The 18925-nt window shown below is 52.5% G+C and overlaps 1 protein-coding gene across 3 annotated transcripts in view; it reads right to left on the reverse strand.

The window, feature by feature from the left end:
• Positions 1-7015: 7015 nt before the first annotated feature.
• Positions 7016-18925, reverse strand: part of CUNH20orf96 (chromosome unknown C20orf96 homolog) — a 23652-nt gene continuing 11742 nt past the window's right edge. For 2 of the 3 annotated variants that reach the window (XM_040447420.1, XM_040447421.1), the window contains 7 exons: positions 14916-15074; positions 11558-11657; positions 10702-10859; positions 10520-10621; positions 10274-10360; positions 9490-9608; positions 7016-8146 (listed from right to left, as the gene is read on the reverse strand). In XM_040447420.1, the coding sequence (XP_040303354.1) occupies positions 8086-8146; positions 9490-9608; positions 10274-10360; positions 10520-10621; positions 10702-10859; positions 11558-11657; positions 14916-15074 (786 nt within the window). In that variant the 3' untranslated portion in view covers positions 7016-8085. The remainder of the gene's footprint in view (positions 8147-9489; positions 9609-10273; positions 10361-10519; positions 10622-10701; positions 10860-11557; positions 11658-14915; positions 15075-18925) is intronic. The other variant, XR_005782067.1, reaches the window with a different exon arrangement.

Genomic DNA, 18925 nt, shown 5'->3' on the forward strand with positions numbered 1-18925 from the left:
CAGAATTCATGCATGTATTTTGATAAGTAAGAATTCTATTTTAAGCTTCTGCATCTTCCTTTTCCTAAGAGGGCGAACGTTAGAAAGTGCTGTTAACGAGACATCTTATTTTCTTGATGTATTTCAAAGTCAATTCCAGGCTTCCATACAAAAAGGAGCCATTTAGTTACATATCAGTCAACACTCTCCAGGCAATTTATTGGCTCACCCAACCAAAAGACCAGGGACAATCATCAAAGCTGTTTGTGAGGGGTCACATGATGTCATTAGAACCTGTCTTCTTTCACCTCCAGTGGTAATATGCTACCTCCTGCTGCCGTGGATTCATTGATAGCTGTATATGCATACTGCTCTCAAGCAACTGCAGTTACACATCAACTCCAATAAGAAATCCAGGAGGAAAGAGATTTCACTACCCCAGCAGCACAAATAGAAGTCCAAGACCCGAGCCTCAGTAGACCCGATTGACCCTACTTAGATCTTGTGCCCATCTCTAAATCAATCAGTGGCTGGGGGATGGGACCCTCTGATTGTCTTGGTCACAAATCTCACCCCCAAATCCAGAAATAGAGCCAGCCTCTGCAGGGATTGGGGTGGATTCCCCAAAAGGAAGTTTTGGAGTTGTTATTACAGAAAGTAGAGTAGCTTCCTGCTTGTCCATCACAAGCAGAAAGCAAGCTATCCTGACCACGAAGATACTGTGTCCCCAGAAACTTAGAGAAGAGATATGAAGTCATGAAACATCCTGAAATTTCTGGCTGTGGGTTTTTTTTTAAATATGTATTTATTTTGGGAGAGAGAGACAGAGCGCAAGCAGGGGAGGGGCAGAGAGAGAGGAGGACATAGAATCTGAAGCGGGCTCCAGGCTCCGAGCTGTCAGCACAGAGCCCAATATGGGGCTCGAACCCACAAACCATGAGATCATGACCTGAGCCGAAGTCAGACGCTCAACCGACTGAGCCACCCAGGCACCCCTGTGGGTTTTTTTTTTTTTAGTTTATTTATTTATTTTGAAAGAGGGGGAAAAAAAAGAGAGAGTGTAAGCAGGGGAGGGGCAGAGAGAGAAGGAGAGAGAATCCCAAGAATGCTCTGCACTGTCAGCACGAAGCCCCACGTGTGGGGCTCGATCTCATGAATCACAAGATCATGATCTGAGCCAAAATAGTCAGACTTTTAACTGACCGAGCCACCCAGGCGCCCCACTGGCTGTGTTTCAGTGTTCTGGGCCACAGGTCCATTTGAGTCTCTGAAAGCATCTTTTTTTTTTTTTCTCCATTAAACAACTGAAATTAAAGCTGAGAGCCAGCATTAGGTACATGTATCTAGAGTCAAACTGAGATGCTCCATGATGAAATACACCCTTGCAGTTCTCAAAACTGGCTCAGGACAGTGAGTGTATTCAGATTTTTTTTTTTTTTTAATTTAGAATTGTTTTTACTGTAAACATTTTTTAAAGGTTTTTTTTTAATGTTTATTTATTTTTGAGAGAGAGATACAGAGCGCAAACAGGGGAAGGGCAGAGAGCGAGGGAGACACAGAATCTGAAGCAGGCTCCAGGCTCTGAGCTGATGCTTAACCGACTGAGTCACCCAGGCGCCCCTATTGTCAACATTTAAAAAGAGAAGATTGTTCAGTCAATGTTATACCAGTATTCTGTCACTTGTTCGAAAGGACCCTGCCCATAACTATGCACATCTACATTAAACTTGTGTAAATAGCTACTTAGACACTGAATCTATATTTTTCATGTGCTTCTACTAGAAAGAATCTACACAGCCCTAAGATATCACCTAGTAATAACCAAACCACTGTCTTTTTTTTTTTTTTTTTCAACGCTTTATTTATTTTTGGGACAGAGAGAGACAGAGCATGAACGGGGGAGGGGCAGAGAGAGAGGGAGACACAGAATCGGAAGCAGGCTCCAGGCTCTGAGCCATCAGCCCAGAGCCCGACGCGGGGCTCGAACTCACGGACCGCGAGATCGCGACCTGGCTGAAGTCGGACGCTTAACCGACTGCGCCACCCAGGCGCCCCCCAAACCACTGTCTTAAGCCGTGAGAGCTTGTACTTGTTGCCTTTGCATCTTGCATCATCTCCCCTACTTAACCCTCTACGCAAATTCTAATTTGCCTAAGACAGAACTTTGCAGAAATTCCATGAGTACAAGGGCCCATTCAGAGCTAGTCACCATGATGCATTTTCATGGGAAATGGAGGTAATTGAACCCTGCTCAGGTGGGGTGGGCACGAGTTGCTGTTGCATTTTTTTAAAGATTTTACTTTTAAGTCCTCTCTACACCCAACACGGGGTTTGAACTCACGACCCCGAGATCAAGAGTTGCATGCACCAACCGCTGAGCCAGCCAGGCGTCCCTAGTTGCTGCTGCATTTTTTCTTTCTTTTCTTTTCTTTTTTTTTTTTTTTTTTTTTTTTTTTTGTGTGTGAATGCTACTGAATTCTTTTGTTTGTTAATTTTTTTTAAGTTTACTTATTTATGTTGAGAGAAACAGAGACAGCGCGAGTGGGGGAGGGTCAGAGACAGAAGCCCAAGCAGGCTCCACAGCACTGTCAGTGCAGAACCCGTCGCAGGGCTCAAACTTATGAAACCACAAGATCATGACCTGAGCGGAAACCAAGAGTTGTGAGCTTACCCCACTGAGCCACCCAGGCGCCCCTATGCGGCTGCATTGTTTTTGTTTTTGTTTTTTTTTAATGTTTATTTATTTTTGAGAGAGAGACAGAATGCGAGTGGATTAGGGGCAGAGAGAGAGGGAGACACAGAATCCGAAGCAGGCTCCAGGTTCCCAGCTGTCAGCACAGAGCCCGAAGCGGGGCTCGAACTCGACAACCGTGAGATCATGACAGAGCTGAAGTCGGCCGCTCAACCGTCTAAACCACGCAGGCACCCCAACGCGGCTGCATTCTTAAGAGACGATTTGCAGGTTCAAGCCAACCATTAAAAAAAAAGCTGCACAAAAAGATTGTGCAATGTTTAACCCAGGGACACGCCTGCGTGAAGATAAAAGGTGACGTGGAGGTTACAGACGTCCTGTTTGTCGCCTCAGCGCAATGGGAGGGTGTGGCCAAGCACCCAGGTCCTGCCATCGGAAGCTCACAGAGCAGCGATGGTCTTATAATGCAGTTTGCCTTATACTCCTTTTTGCCTCTTCATTGGAGCCTTTTCCCTGGGTTGGGGCTCTGTTTCCATGACGATGCAAGTGTCACTGCTGAAACCTAGCTTTACGAATAGCAGGGCCAGTTCACTCGTTCAGTAATTTGATAAGTATTTGTTGAGCATCAACTGTGTGCCAGGCGCTGCGCCCCACACCAGGGGTAGCCATAAACCAGAAAGACAAATTGCTTATCCTCTTGCTGCTTACCTTATAGCTGGGGGACTCAGACCACAGATATAAAAAGAAGTAAATGAATGTGTTAATGTCCGGCAGTAGTCGATGCTATAAATAAAATAAAATGATAGATAAATTAATTAGAATAAAATAGAACGATGTGATGGGCAAGGAGAACCACCTTAGAAATTGCGGTCAGGCAAGACCTCTCTGAGAAAGGAAATTTGAACTACCACCGCATGGTAAGACGGACACAAGAGCATTCAGACCAGGGGCCCTGCCAGCGCAAAGGCTGAGCGGGAAATCAGCCTGTTTGACGGAGGCAAGGAAAGTGGGACTAGAAATCGGGACCGGAGAAGAATAGGAAGGGGTGAGGCTGGATGCATGGAGCAGGCAATGGCAACAGGCACATAACCGAGGTCTCCCCCTCGCCACTCTCACGGTCCAAATGATCGTCTGCAATTGCGAACTCCGATAAAACGCGCCACGGGCGAGTTACAAACCGGCCGTCCACTCCGAGGGAGCCGGCCCTGAAGGTTAATTTTTATTGGCCTTTTACCGCCATCTGCTGGCGATATCCGGTATGCCCACGCCACGGTCGATCCTCACCGGGTTACTGGGAACCAGCGGTCCTCGGGGTAGGTCCCTACCCTTCAGGGCCTTACCAAATCCCTCCTAATTCCTGCCGGTCACCTAAACTAGAACCTGTTGAAGGTGAAGCCTGGTTTCTTCTTGCTGTTGATAGTAAAAGGGAGAGAAGAGAGATAAAGCGAGGGAAAAAGCTGTCAACCCAAAAGCAACCAGGACTTGCTTGGTTTGGGAAATACACCGGGCAATGACGAAGGGTACATTAAGAGATTCACTGTAAGGAAAACATGTTCTAGGGAAAACGCTAAGCGTTTTTGTCTGTAGGGGCGCCTGGGTGGCTCAGTTAAGCGTCCGACTCTTGATTTCGGCTCAGGTCATGATCTTGAGGTTCGTGAGTTCTAGCCCCGCCTCGGGTCCCTGTGCTGACAATGCAGAGCCTGCTTGGGATTCTTTGTCTCCCCCTCTCTCTGCTTCTCCCCCACTCATGCAGTCTCTCTTTCTTTCAAAATAAATAAACTTAAAAAAAAAAAAAAGACGGTTTGGGGCTGTACAATGGTTGTAGAAACTTTTGCTAATAAATATCTCAGGAAGATCAGAAGTTCAAAGTACTCAGTCACACAAAAGGCTCTTTGAAATAAGCCCATGAAAGATGCTCAACATCATTAGTGGTCAGACAAACACAAATCAAAATCACAATGAGATATCACTTTACACCCATTAGAATATTATTTTATTACATTTATTTATTTATTTATTTATTTATTTATTTATTTATTTTTGAGAGAAAGAGCGTGGGCAGGGTAGAGGGGCAGAGTGAGAGAATCTTTTTTATTTTTATTTTTTCTAATGTTTATTTCTTGAGAGAGAGACAGAGTGTGAGCGGGGGAGGAGCAGAGAGAGAGAGAGGGAGACACAGAATCCGAAGCAGGCTCCGGGCTCCCAGCTGTCGGCACAGAGCCCGATGCGGGGCTCGAACTCACAGACTGCGAGATCATTACCTGAGCCGAAGTCGGGACGCTCAACCAACTGAGCCACCCAGGTGCCGAGAGAGAGAGAGACAGAGACAGAGACAGAGAGAAAGAGAGAATCTTAAGCAGCCTCCACGCTCAGTGCGGAACCCCATGCAGGGCTTGATCCCATGAACCTGGGATCGTGATCCGAGCCAAAAAACCCAAAAAACCCACGTGATTTTTTTAGGCCATAGGCCATTACGAAGGCTTTCCCTGGTAGGCCTCCCCGGGAAAAGTTCTCCCCCCACCAGCCTCGTTGCCCCGCCAGTGCACGGCAGTCTCTGAATGGGGAGCAACCAGGGACTCAGCCACCAAGGCCCTCCTCGGGTACCTCTGCCAAGGCCTCCGTATCAGGGGGGAGGGGAACCCCTGAAGATACTTGTCTCCAGTCTGCCTCAGGACCCAGCACTTACTTTCCTTCTCGTAGCCCCTCCCATTCTCCCTTCCCCATCTCAACCCCTTGGGGGGGGGGGGGGGGGCAGATTCACAAAACTCCAAGAGCCTTTCATTCAGGGCTCCCTCAGCAGCAAAACCACCCCCAGGCACTGATCCACCTGACCAAGTGGGCCATTCCTTGGGGAAAATGCAACAGGGCGGATGTGGACACTTTCTCTGGCTTAGCCTCTTCCTTGCACTGGGTAAGCAACAAAAGGCTTGACTGTCACATTAGTTGTGACTTAACCGGCTGTTCGGACACCTCAGCTCTGCGGCTCAGCTGAGCTCCTGATGGTACAGTGGTTAAGTGAGAGTGACCGGTCTCTACCACTGATTAGCCTGGTGACTTTGGAAAAATCCCTTTGCCCCTTCACATATTGGGTTCTTCCTCTGTACAATGGAAAATGCTAACAACACGTACCTCATAGGGTTGAGAGAGTAAGTGCCAGCTAAGTGTTTGTTCGGATTATGTTCAACACTGTCCACTTCCGGGGCGCCAGGCTGGCTCAGTCGGTGGAGTATGCAACTCTTGATCTCAGGGTTGTGAGTTCAAGCCCCACGTTAGGTATAGAGATTACTTTAAAAAAATTTTTAATGTTTATTTATTTTTGAGAGAGAGAGAGAGAGAGAGAGAGAGAGAGAGAGAAAGAGCGCAAGCAGGGGAGGGGCAGAGAGAGAGGGAGACACAGGATCCGAAGCAGGCTGCAGGCTCTGAGCTGTCAGCACGGAGCCTGACGCGGGGCTCGAACTCACAGGCTGTGAGATCATGACCTGAGCCGGAGTTGGCTGCTCAACCGACTGAGCCACCCAGGCGCCCCAGGTATAGAGATTACTTTTAAACAAATCTTTAGGGGCACCTGGTGGCTCAGTCAGTTAAGTGTCCAACTTCAGTTCAGGTCATAATCTCACAGTTCGTGGGCCCGAGGCCCGGGTCGGGCTCTGTGCTGACAGCTCAGAGCCAGGAGCCTGCTTCGGATTCCGTGTCTCCTCTCTCTCTGCTTCTCCTCGCTTGTGCTGTCTCTCAAAAGTTAATAAATGTTAAAAAATAATAATAATAATTTTAAAAATAATAAAATATTAAAAAAAAACATTTTCCATTTCAATTTGGGGACCCGTGTGGTTCTGGAGGTGCCTACCGCCTTAGCCTAGGTCACGTGCTCCACCCCAACCACCCCTCCCCTGCTCCAAGGGTGGTGTGCATGCCCTAGACTAAACCCGAAGGCATTCTCCACTTCCTTGACTGCTTCAAGGTGGGCACGCGGTATAAGCCGGTCCGGTCACAGTGAAGATGGAAGACTTTGGCTGAAAATTCTGGGAGAGACACTCTTTCCAGTAGGACGTGAACAACGAATCGTAACCCCCGCCCTGCCAGGAGATGCTGGGAGCCACGCCGTGACCACAGGAGTGCCAGCCTCAGGGGGAGGAGAACACTTTGGAGAACAAAGTAGAGGAAGGTGTCCTCGCTTGATTTCCGGGTAAAGCCTCGCCTCACCTAGAACACTTATCTACCTGAGCCCTTTGTTGTTCAGGCCAGTTTGGTCAGGTGTCCCGTAACCTGTAGCCCAAAGTCCCTCGATAGAGTGGATCCGTGAGCAGCCAGAGTCTGGGTCCGAGGGAAGCCAAGTCTGAGGTGAAGTACAAAGTGCAGGATGTTTTTTAATGGGCACCCGGGAGTCAACTGAGGAAGGGAGAGGCAGGACTGGGCAGAGGGAGAGGTCAAGCTGCGAGGCAGGCCCAAGGACTGTTTCAGTTGACCCTGCAGGGAGTTCTGGAGCCAGAACAGGCCTTCGGGGTTGTCCCAAGTGAGGCCAAGATGGCCAGGACTTCGGCATTTGCACCCGGAGCAGTCATCGGATGTGGGAGGACAGCTGACCTTGGGTGAAGTGGCCTCTGCAGCTGAGGCAGCCCCTGAGGGTCCGACGGCCGAGGGATGTGTGCTAACAGCACTCCCAATAACTGGAGGGACAGTCCTTGCACGCAGGGAGTCCGGGAGCACGCGCTGGGGGCTGTGCCCAACTACGCACCTGGGCGGGTGTCACGTCCACGCACAGCTGGGGCACAGGCCGTGGACAGACAGACAGCTGCACGAGAATAGAGACGGCCATCGGCTATGAAAGCCCAGCAACATCCCAGGTGCATCGGACTCGGGGGGGTCTCCCCTCCGCCCTGGCACTGGCCTCAAAAGGTCTGGGTACAAATCCGGAGGGAAGCTGGGCTCCCACCGCACCAGGGATGCCAGGGGCGGGGCAGCCCGGAGCCATGGAGACTCAGGCAGGGGGTCAGGAGCCCTTCTTGAGATGTTCTGTGCCCCCAGATACAGTCAGCACAGTTACCCACCCCTTATCTTAAGACAGTCCGTGCCTACCACATCATCTCCAGGCCTAGCCGGAAATCTCCAAGCAAGGGAGCAAATGCAAAGCCAGCTTTATTGGTAAAAAAGAAATGGCACGCTTCACTGGGAATGCACACCTGGCCCAAGCAGCTGCACCAGCCAGAAAGAAAAGAGGAAGGGGGAGGGGGAGGGGGAGGGAGGGAGGAAAGGAGAGGAAGGGTGGGGGGAGAGAGGGAGGGAGGCAGAAAGGAAGAGAGGAAGGGAGAGAGGGCAGACCAGGGTCTGAGTGGACACGTGGCCGTGGAAGGAGACAAGTCAAGGCTCCAGATATGGGGGAAAGAGCAGGGAGGGAAGGGTGGCCCATGGCCCGCCATCTAGAAGGGGAGCAGTTCCTCCACAGGGATGTTGAGGATGACGTCCATGTCTGGGGGACACCTGGTAGGGAAGAGCAAAGAAGATGTGAGAAGCCAAGCAGGGCGCCAGACTCAGCCTCCGTGGTTGGCAGGCGGACTGAGTGAGACCATGCCGGCTCGTAAAGAGCGCTCGGTAACTGACAGGCATCATTCTTTCCACACAAGTAGCCAGCGCCATGGGTTTGCATCTCCAGTACATCCCCCCCGCCCCCCAGTGATCAGCACACCCACGAGGCCACACAGGACACTCTGTCTCCACCCCGTCCCAATTCTCCCATCCGTGCTCACGCTTTCCCTAGTCTCCTGGTGCCCACGGACGTCTTTAGACGTGACATGTCAGGCTGTCTGCAATTCACAACACTTCACAAGAAGAAGGAATGACGATGAGGCCAATATGGCAAAAGTATAACCGCTCCTAAAACTACACGGGCCACCGGGTATTCATCCTAATATTCTCTCTACTGTCTGTATATTTGAAATGTTTCATAATAATGGTAAAAAGAAAAAGCATCTCTAGGGGCACCCGGGCGGCTCAAGTCGGTTAAGCTTCTGACTTCGGCTCAGGTCACAATCTCGCGGTTCGTGAGTTTGAGCCCCAGGTCGGGCTCTGTGCTGACAGCTCAGAGCCTGGAGCCCGCTTCGGATTCTGTGTCTCCGTCTCTGCCCCTCCCCTCCTCGTGTTCTGTCTGTCTGTCTGTCTCTCTCTCTCTCAAAAATGAGTAAACATTAAAAAAGAAGAAAAAGGAAACGCATCTCTATACTGGCAATACCTAAATTTCCATCGCTAGCCAGTACCCATCTTCTGAGGTCAACTGCCTACCTGAGGCCTCCACATGGAGGTGCCCCAGGTCTTGCGCGCCATCACGGAGAGGCCAGACCTAGTAGGACCCCCAAGCTCTGCCACAAAGGGCCTGACACAAGAAAGGTGGCAGAGAACTGGCTTTGGAAGGAAGGAATTTCTTCCTCTGGAGCCCAGCGGTGTACCAAGCAGAGAGGACATCCTTCTCTCCTCAGAGTGTCTTCCAGGCTATTCCCTGGCGTCAACCACCCCACTCAACTGCGCCTTCCTGAACAACCAAGAAGCTTAGGGGTGCACCCACTTGGTGGGAACACGGAATCTGGGAACCAGAAGGGGGTTCCAGAGAGATGATGTAAGTCAGCTGCCCGTGCGCTGGTGGGACAAGCAGGCCCAGACGGGCAACGTCACATCTGCCACGTGGTCAGCTGCAGAGGCGAGGCGAGGTGAGGCGAGACCCAGGTCTCCCCGGCCCCCTGTGCAGGGCTCTGCCTTCCCCAGGAACAGAGAGCCTCTTCAAGCACACGGCATGGCGCGTTTAAGAGGCAGCTGCCAAAAAGATCACATACTTGGGTCTCCGAAGCAGAACATCCGCAAACACGGTCTCTCGTGGCTCCTGGACTTGGACCTTGAGCCGCCCCACCTCGGCCTTTAGGATAGGTATTTCCTCCTCAAACTGGCTGATAAACTGAGGACAGAGGTGCAGCAGGGGAGAGTGAGAAGCCAACATCCCCCAACAACAGGGAGACCGGGGCAGAATGCAGATGCAGCGAGGACATCCAGGGAATCGGGGCGGCTTCGTCACAGGGCTTCCTGGGCTCGCGAGTCAGTGCCAACCTCTGATGGCGCTGAAAGCAGCCAGGAGATCACGGAGAATGGCGACAGGTGGCAAAGGGGGGCGGTACCTGGTAATGAGACTTAACGGGGGCCGGCAGCGAAGGCCACTCTCGCCGACAGTGGATGAAGGAAGACGATAATGAAAGTTAACGCGAGGGGGGGGTGACGGTTGAGGTTCATTAACACGGCTAACGGGTGATGGTGAGTGACAAAAATGAGAGGATGAACAGAGGGGGTGGGAACGACAGTAAAATGATGGCCGCGCAGACAATGTCTGGCGATGTTGCTAATGGGTCATCACCGGGGATGCTGGTCAACGAGGCAAGGCTGAGGCGGCACTAACCTCCTCCTACGATGAATGGCAGGTGACAGTAAGGCACTGGCTAGGAGGGAGGCCAGTACCAGGGCTGGAGACCCGAGCGCCAGATCAAGACCAGCCTGACTCCCACAGGTCCTGGGGACCGCCCACCCTTCTGCTCCCTCCCGGAGGGACCGTCACCTTCCGTGCCCACTCACTTCTCTGAACTTGCCCGTGCATCTCAGCATGTCCTGGCCATCCCGGATCTTCTGCAGAAGAGCCTCCTGATGGCGCTGCTGGTTTTTCTGTGGAGGGAGGAGAGGTCTGGCCCCCCAGTGCCTCTTATTGGGCAGCAGTGCGTGGTAGAGACCAGAGGGGGTGCAGGGGGCCTGGAGGCAGAGGACGGGGAAGAAAGCAGGGCTGGGGCAGGACCTGGATACCTACCCCAGCAGCTGGCTACTCACCACCACCAGAGATCTCAGAAGTTTTTTCTTCTTCCTCTGAATCTGCTCAGACAAAGACTCCAGGACCTTTCTGCGCATCTCATTAAGGTCATCCAGCTCATCCTAGGGGCCAGCAGGAGGGTGTTGGCCACCAGCCCTGTCTCCAGTATGGTCCAGCGGAGCGGGGCCAAGGGCGCACCTACCTGCTGGCTGTCCTTTATCTGCTGCAGCTGGCGCACAAGGTTGGCAATCTGGACCGACTTGACAGGGTACTCGCGGTCCATGTACGTGCTCAGGAAGTTCACTTCCTTCTGGGTCTTCTCGATCGTGGCGTTCAGCTGTTCCACCTGCTGCTCCAGGTCTGGAGAGGTCAGGAGGGACAGGAGGCAGGATCCTCCCTCAAGGACCCCTCCCAGGAGATGCGGGAGGCCCACTTACTGTGTGACCCTCGCCAAGACTGTCCCTCCCTGGACCTGTCTCCTCATGCGCCTGCTCCCAGGGCAACGGGCCCATGAAACGACCATTAAGACAAAGTCTGTCCTGCCGCCCTCCATGGGGGTGGTGTCCCAGGGTCTGAGGCTCGCCGACACACCGCCCCTTCCCTCAGAAGGCTTCCAGTCTGCTCCGGGGAAAGAAACCACGGGCTCAACACGATCGAAGACCCGGGACCAGAGGGACCCAGCCACCGGCTCCCAGAGGGACCTTGGCAGGAAAGAGGCAAGCTGGGGCTGGATTCTGGCGCCCAGCTATGTGACCTTCGGCGGGCTACTTTCACTTCCTTTCGCTTCGGCTTTCCCATCTGTAAAATGGGTGAACGGTCCCTGCCTCACAGGGAGCCGCAGTGACCAAGAGTGCCCGTAAAGGGGAAGCCTCGCGGGGCCTCGAAGCGCCAAGTTCTCCAGAAGTAAGCCCCTAAGCTCTGCATCTTAGCAATTCCACCTGCCGAACCAGGGGGATGACGGGGCTGCTGGTTTCCAAAAGGCAGGTGCAAGGCGGGCGCCCTGCTGACCTCCCAGAAGCCAGAGAGGGGACCGGGGAGCTCGCCCCGGGGATCCTCACGCTTCAGCTTGGATTCCTCCTTCTCCTCCCACTCCTTCAGTTCACACGTCAGCTGCCGCAGCTTCTTCTTGTTGGAGCACTCCAAGATGTCCACGATGGTCTGTGGGAGGGGTGGGGTCAGCTCGCCCCCCACCGTCTCCTGGCGCTGCCGAAGCACGGGCTCTCGGGGGACCCGGCACTTCCTCGGAGGAGTCCCCAGATCCAAACCCAGCCCCAGCCCCAGCAACCTGCCCGGAGGCTGGCCGACCCGCTCCACACGGTCCCCTCTACCACCCACCTCCACCGATGGCACGGCCGCACGCCCAGGCACCGGGCCAAACCCAGGCTGCGGTCCCCACGCCCCCTTCCTTTGAAATGTCACCGAGTGCTACAGATTTAAAACCCAACAGCCTTGGGGTGCCTGGGTGGCTCAGTCAGTTAAGTGTCTGACTTCGGCTCGGGTCAGGATCTCACGGTTCACGGGTTCAAGCCCCGCGTCCGGCTCTGTGCTAACAGCCTGGAGCCTGGAGCCTGTTTCCGATTCTGTGTCTCCCTCTCTCTCTGCTCCCCCTCCTGCTCGTGCTGTCTCTCTCTCTCAAAAATAAATAAACATTTAAAAAAAATTTTTTTTAAATAAAAGCTGACCTCATCCCTCTGCTATTTAAAACCCTCCAGTGGCTCCCCTCTGCCCTTATTTTTTTCAACGTTTATTTATTTTTGGGACAGAGAGAGACAGAGCATGAACGGGGGAGCAGCAGAGAGAGAGGGAGACACAGAATCGGAAACAGGCTCAAGGCTCTGAGCCATCAGCCCAGAGCCCGACGCGGGGCTCGAACTCACGGACCGCGAGATCGTGACCTGGCTGAAGTCGGACGCTTAACCGACTGCGCCACCCAGGCGCCCCCCCTCTGCCCTTAAATAAGGCCCAAACTCCTTAGCTAAGCTGACAAGACCCTGGCCTGGCCTTGGGCCAACATGTGGCTCCTTGAGCTATGTTCCCTCTCTCCACAGGCCTTGTATGCCCATTCGTTCTGCCCGGAACAGCCCTCTACCAATGAACACCTACTTCTGCAGGTTTCAACCCAAGCATCCGTTTCTCCAGGAAGCCTTCCTGACCTTCCCATGTCTGGGTGAGAGGGCCCCTCTGGGTGAGAGGGCTCCCCACATCCCCTGTCCCCACGGCAGTACACATAAATGGCTTTCTAACTGACGGTGACCCCACGAGGAGAGCTTGATGTAGACAAAGTGCCCCACTAATCACTGTTTCCCAAGGGCCCACGGGAAGCGCTCAGGATGTACGGAAAAATGTATTAGTGGATCAATGCCAGGAAATCAACAATGACTTTGTCTAAGTTTAGAGAATATTCTACTAAGTTTGGGATGAATAACTCTGCAGGTCCTTGGCTTCTCTTATAGACTGAATTGTTTCCCCTCTCCCCCACCAAATTCACATGTTGAAACCCTACCCCCCAATATGACTGTATTTGGAGATAGGGGCTTTAAGCAGGGAATGAAGGTTAAATGAGGTCAAAAGGGTGGGGCTCTAATGCGATAAGACTAGTGAGCTTATAAGAAGACGAAGAGAGGGGCGCCTGGGTGGCGCAGTCGGTTAAGCGGCCGACTTCAGCCAGGTCGCGATCTCGCGGTCCGTGAGTTCGAGCCCCGCGTCGGGCATCTGGGCTGATGGCTCGGAGCCTGGAGCCTGTTTCCGATTCTGTGTCTCCCTCTCTCTCTGCCCCTCCCCCGTTCATGCTCTGTCTCTCTCTGTCCCAAAAATAAATAAACGTTGAAAAAAAAAAAAAATTTTTTAAGAAGACGAAGAGAGAGCCTAAATGTCCATCAACTGACAAATGGATAAAGAAGATGTGGTTTCTATATACAATGGAACACTACTTGGCAATGAGAAAGAATGAAATCTGGCCATTTGCAGCAACGTGGATGGAACTGGAGAGTATTATGCTAAGTGAAATAAGTCAGGCAGAGAAAGACAGATACCATATGTTTTCACTCATTATGTGGATCTTGAGAAACTTAACAGAAGACCATGGGGGAGGGGAAGAGAAAACAAAAAAGTTAGAGACGAAGGAGGCAAACCATAAGAGACTCTTAAACACTGAGAACAAACAGGGTTGATGGCGGGGTGGGAGGGAGGGGAGGGTGGGTGAGGGGTATCGAGGAGGAGGGCACCTGTTGGGATGAGCACTGGGTGTTGTATGGAAACCAATTTGACAATAAATTATATTTTAAAAAATTTAAAAATCAATTTTACTAAAAAAAAAAAAAGAGGAAGAGACGCGAGAGATCTCTCTCTCCATGTGAGCAAAGAGGAAAAGCCATCTGGGAACACAGAGAGAAAGCAGCCATTTGCACCCCGAGGAGAGAGGCCTCACCGCACCTCAACCCTCCTGGCCTCCTGATCTTGGACTTCCGGCCTCCAAAACCCTGAGAAAAAATGTCTATGTCTAAGCCCCCTGGTCTGTCACATTTTGTTATGACAGCCTGAGCAGACCAAGTTCCCAAGACTTCATTTTCTCTTCATCTCACAGGCTCCAGTGAGCTCAGTCCCTCTTCTCCCGGGGCAGACGGCGCGACCAGAGGGAACTCCAGAACGGCTCCATGAAGCCATTTTCTCTGACCCTTCTCCAGCCCAAACTCCTGGGTCCCTGTGAACGTTCAGCTCTCTTCCGGCAGCTTCTCCAAGCCTCTCCCAGAGGAGGCGGAGGATGCCCCCTGGGTTCTCTGAAAAGCTGCTCCACCCATAGACCATAAGCGCCACCAGTAGACCATAAGTGCCACCACGGGCTGAGAGCGCGGATCACAGCATGCTGGGAGGAAGCCAGACCCTGGCGCCGGGCCGCCTGGGTTCAAATCCCAGTTGCTTAGGTGGGTGTGCTTGAGGGTGACCTTGGGCAAGTTACCCAGCCTCTCTGTTCCCATTTTTTTCCGACGTAAAATAAAGATAATAGTGCCCACCCCAGGGGGTTGTTGTAAGGATTATATGAGTATATACAGAGCACTCAGTATTACACTGTGTATTTGCTGATTGAGGCTGATTGAGGGACTGCAGCTGCTTTCTCTTGCACACCTACTGTGTGCCGAGTACAACCCCGCGTTTGGGGTGGGTGCTTTGTGCTCTACTTTACAGAGCTCAGAGGTTAACTCCAATTACTGCTGGCGTTGGGATGAGCCCCCATCGGGGTCTGATTCCAAAACCCAGGGAGGTGGGGCCAAGTGTGAGAGACGCATCTGCCAGGAGGAAGCCGCTGGTGCAACCGCCCGGAGAGGCCGGGAGAGGGCACCCGACAGCTCAGCGGGGCGGTGCCGAGAGCTGGACGGAGGTGCACAGGGCGGAGGCGAGGGGGGTGCAGTTAGGCCTCACCGCAAGGATGTCCTGCTGCTGCAGCATCGCGCGCGCGTTCAGGGCCGAGCTCTCCTCCATGTCCTGGATGGCCTTGACCAGCTCCCAGTTGAGCGTGGTGAGGAAGACCCCATGGCTGCACAGCTCCTGGAGTGAGTTTCGCTCGTTCCTGAGCAACGTCTGCGGGCGGAGGGGAGGGCAGCGATGGGAGGCGGGGCTGCGCGGGAAGGCTGGAGCCTCCCGGAGCCGAGGGACCGCTTCCCTCCCGCCGCACGCCCGCCCCCTTGTGGTCGCGACTGGTAAATGCGACCCCATTGTCTGAGGGTCCCGAGGGTCAGAGCCGCTGAACTACTTCGTCCATCCTCAAACGCCCATTTTCCCCTAATTCTACACCTCGGAGGTGGGGGGGGGGAGGGGTGCCTCTTCCAACCGGCGGCATGCCACCATCTGACAAAATTCTGTTCGTGGGTAAATAAGATAAAGCTGCACCTTATGATCGCTGGCTTCTTTGAGTCAAGAAGATACAGTAATACCAATTGTCATAAAAATAGAAAACACCCCAGGTAGGTAAGAAGGTGGCAGAGGTGACGGGCCACGTGTGGAGAAGCAGGAGAAGCAAGAAAAATCGCGGCCGTTTCTCTGCAGGCAGCTGAGCTGAATGAGTAGCGTCTCATTTCGTACATCGCTTCCCCCCCCCCCCCCCCGTGGAAACAATGAGGGTCTGAGAGGTTAAGGGACTTGCCTAAGGTTGCCACCAGCGGGTACACAGAATCTACAATAAGAACAGTAAGAATTGTTGGGGGCCTACTATGTGCCTCACTCCAAACATGGCACACGGTATCAGTTCATCCCCTATGTTGACTCACTCTTATTTCATTTGTTTAAACACATGCTATTTTGTTAATGTTTATTTTTGAGAGAGAGAGAGAGCGCGCGCGCGCGCGCACACACACACACACACACACACACACACACACACACAAACGGGGGAGGGGCAAAGGGAGGGGCCGGGGGACAGAGGATCCGAAGCCGGCCCTGTGCTGTCAGCTGCGAGCCCAGTCATGACCTGAGCCGAAGTCAGATGCTCAACCGCTAAGCCCCCCCAGGCACCCCCACTAACTTATTTTATTGATAAACGGAGACTCAGCCAGGTTAAGGGACTTGCCTCAAGTCACGCAGCCAGAAGGTAATGGCACCGGCACTGGAAAGCCAGACTTGTGATTCCCGATGTCTGTCTTCTCACGACACCAAGACCAGGAAGTGAGTGGGCTTCAAGCTGCGAGATGTGGCCAAGCCCCACAGCGATTAAAAGCTGGATGTAAGGTCTAGACACACTTGGTTCCAATACCAAGTCGGCCACTTACGGCCGCAGGGAACCTGGCCAGAGGCGTTAGCCTCCGAGAGCCCTGCTAATATTTCTCAAGGTCAGGAAACATACTTGCTTCAGAGATCTGCTGTAGAAGACACAGGCGGTAACGTTCACAATCAAGGCCCTTGGCGGCAGTGCCTGGCACCCAGTGTGACTCGGGAACAGGAGCTGAAACTATCGCCACGGGCTCTAGCCCTCCACCTCTGCCATACCTACGTGCTCTCTTCCTCTGTTGTTCCTCGTTTCTCTGTCCTTTACTAGAAATCACCCTCTCCTGGCCCTCGGCTCCCATACTCCTCATAGAATGAGTCACGGCGCAAACGTACAGAGTATTTATCACGTGCCCAAAACTGTGCTAAGCACTTCACATGCTCAATTTCACTTGGTACGACCATCAGCCTCGTCTCCCAGAAGCCCACCGAGCCAACGTCGCCGGGGCTGGCCTCAGGAAGCTGTGCTCCCCGCACATACCCAACTCCCAGGGGATTCGAATCGACTAGAATTCATGACCTCTGCTCTAGAAATGGATCTTCCCTGGCCACCAGATCTAGTGCAGAACCCCTGCTTTGTTTCCTTCCTGATCCTCACCCCAACCTGTAATTATATCTTTTTCTTATTATCTTATTTTTCTTACTTCTTGCCTGCCTCCCCCACTAGAATGTCGCAGCCAGGAGGGCGGGGGCAGCCATGTGTCGTCACAGCTGTAGGGCACAGCACATAGGACAGTGCCTGGGGCTCCACAAGTATGGGTTGAATGAACTGAGGAGTAACTATTCTTTGGGGTTTTTTGATCCATTTATTACAGGTCCCCCCCCGCCACCATAGCGTCAGCTCCATAATAGAACAGGTTCTGAGTGCTGTGTTCATGGCTGTGTCCCCAACACCGGGGATGGCGCCTGGCACATAGTCTTCCCTCTCTCAAATGTAGAGGCATAATTGTCCTGAGACTGAGGGGCAGAGTCAGGATCTTCTTCTGTCTCCGAGAGCAAATCGACTGGGTAGTTTCCACTCCCTTCCTGTTCCCCCCCACCTTGTCTCCATGTCCATTCTCCACACAGCAGCAACAGCCCAAGGACTCCTGTGAAAACGTAGGTCAGATCATCTCCTGGTTCTAATCAGAACCCTCCAGGGTCTTCCTGTCTCGCTCAGCATAGAAACACAAAGCCCAGGGGTGCCTGGGTGGCTCAGTCAGTTGAGCGTCCGACTTCCGTTCAGGTCACGGTCTCACGGTTTGTGGGTTCGAGCCCCACGTCGGGCTCGGTGCTGACAGCTAGGAGCCGGGAGCCTGCTTCAGATTCTGTGTCTCCCTCTCTCTCTCTGCCCCTGCCCCGCTCATGCACGCACTCTCAAAAATAAAATAAAAACATTAAAAGAAAAAAAAAAAAGCCAGAGCAGGGAAAACAGACCTGCAAACAAATCACCACCCATACCCCTACTCCCACTATCTTTCCTCATCTCCAGCTATACCAACCTCAGGACCTTTGCACGTGCAGTTCATCTATCTAGAACATTTCTCCCTCAGATATCACTTTAGCAGCCTTCTCTGACTACTCTGTCTGAAACAGTCACAGCCACTCTTCCTCTGTGCCTCTCTAGCCCCTAACCTTATCTTTACACTTCTTCATTACTCTTATCATCACGGCACATATTATATATTTATCTGTCTTGTTTGTTGTCTGTCTCCCAAAGTAGAATGTAATCTCCCTAAGGTCAGAGGCCAGCCACATGACTGGTGAATCCTTAGAACAGAGCCTGGCACATAGGAGGCATTCAATAAATATTTATTGACTAAATGAATGAATGGTTACAAGAGACAACACTAGGAACTGGTTAGGAGCCCAGGTTTCAGAGCCAAATTGTCCAAGTTCTAAAGTCAGGATAAAAATAACACTAGAGGGGCGCCTGGATGGTTCAGTGGGTTAACCATTGGACTCCTGCTCAGGTCATGATCTCATGGTTCATGAGGTTGAGCCCCAAATTGGGCTCTCTGCAGCACAGATCTGGCTTCAGATCTTCTGTCCCCCTCTCTCTCAGCCCCTCCCCCCCTCAGAAATAAACAAAAACAGGGTGCCTGGGTGGCTCAGTCAGTTAAGCAGAGAGAGACAGAGCATGAACAGGGGTGGGTCAGAGAGACAGAGGGAGACACAGAATCTGAAACAGGCTCCAGGCTCGGAGCTGTCAGCACAGAGCCCGATGCGGGGCTCGAACCCACAAACTGCGAGATCATGACCTGAGCCAAAGTCGGACGCTTAACCGACTGAGCCACCCAGGTGCCCCAAGCATTGGGTTTTTTATTTCACTCAGGTAATGATCTCACAGTTGGTGGGTTCGAGCCCCACATCAGCCTCCGCACTGACGGCGTAGAGCCTGCTTGGGATTCTCTCTCTCCCTCTCTCTCTCCCTCTCTCTCTCTCTCTCTCTCTCCTTGCCCCTTCCCCAAGCACACACTTTCCCTCTCTCTCTCAAAATAAATAAACTTAAAAAATAAATAAATAAATAAATAAATAAATAAATAAATAAAAATATTTTTAAAAAAATTTTAAGGGGCGCCTGGGTGGCGCAGTCGGTTAAGCGTCCGACTTCAGCCAGGTCACGATCTCGCGGTCCGTGAGTTCGAGCCCCGCGTCAGGCTCTGGGCTGATGGCTCAGAGCCTGGAGCCTG

Source organism: Herpailurus yagouaroundi, unplaced genomic scaffold, assembly GCF_014898765.1.
Source record: "Herpailurus yagouaroundi ecotype Mexico unplaced genomic scaffold, PumYag 196, whole genome shotgun sequence".
Lineage (NCBI taxonomy): Eukaryota > Metazoa > Chordata > Mammalia > Carnivora > Felidae > Herpailurus > Herpailurus yagouaroundi.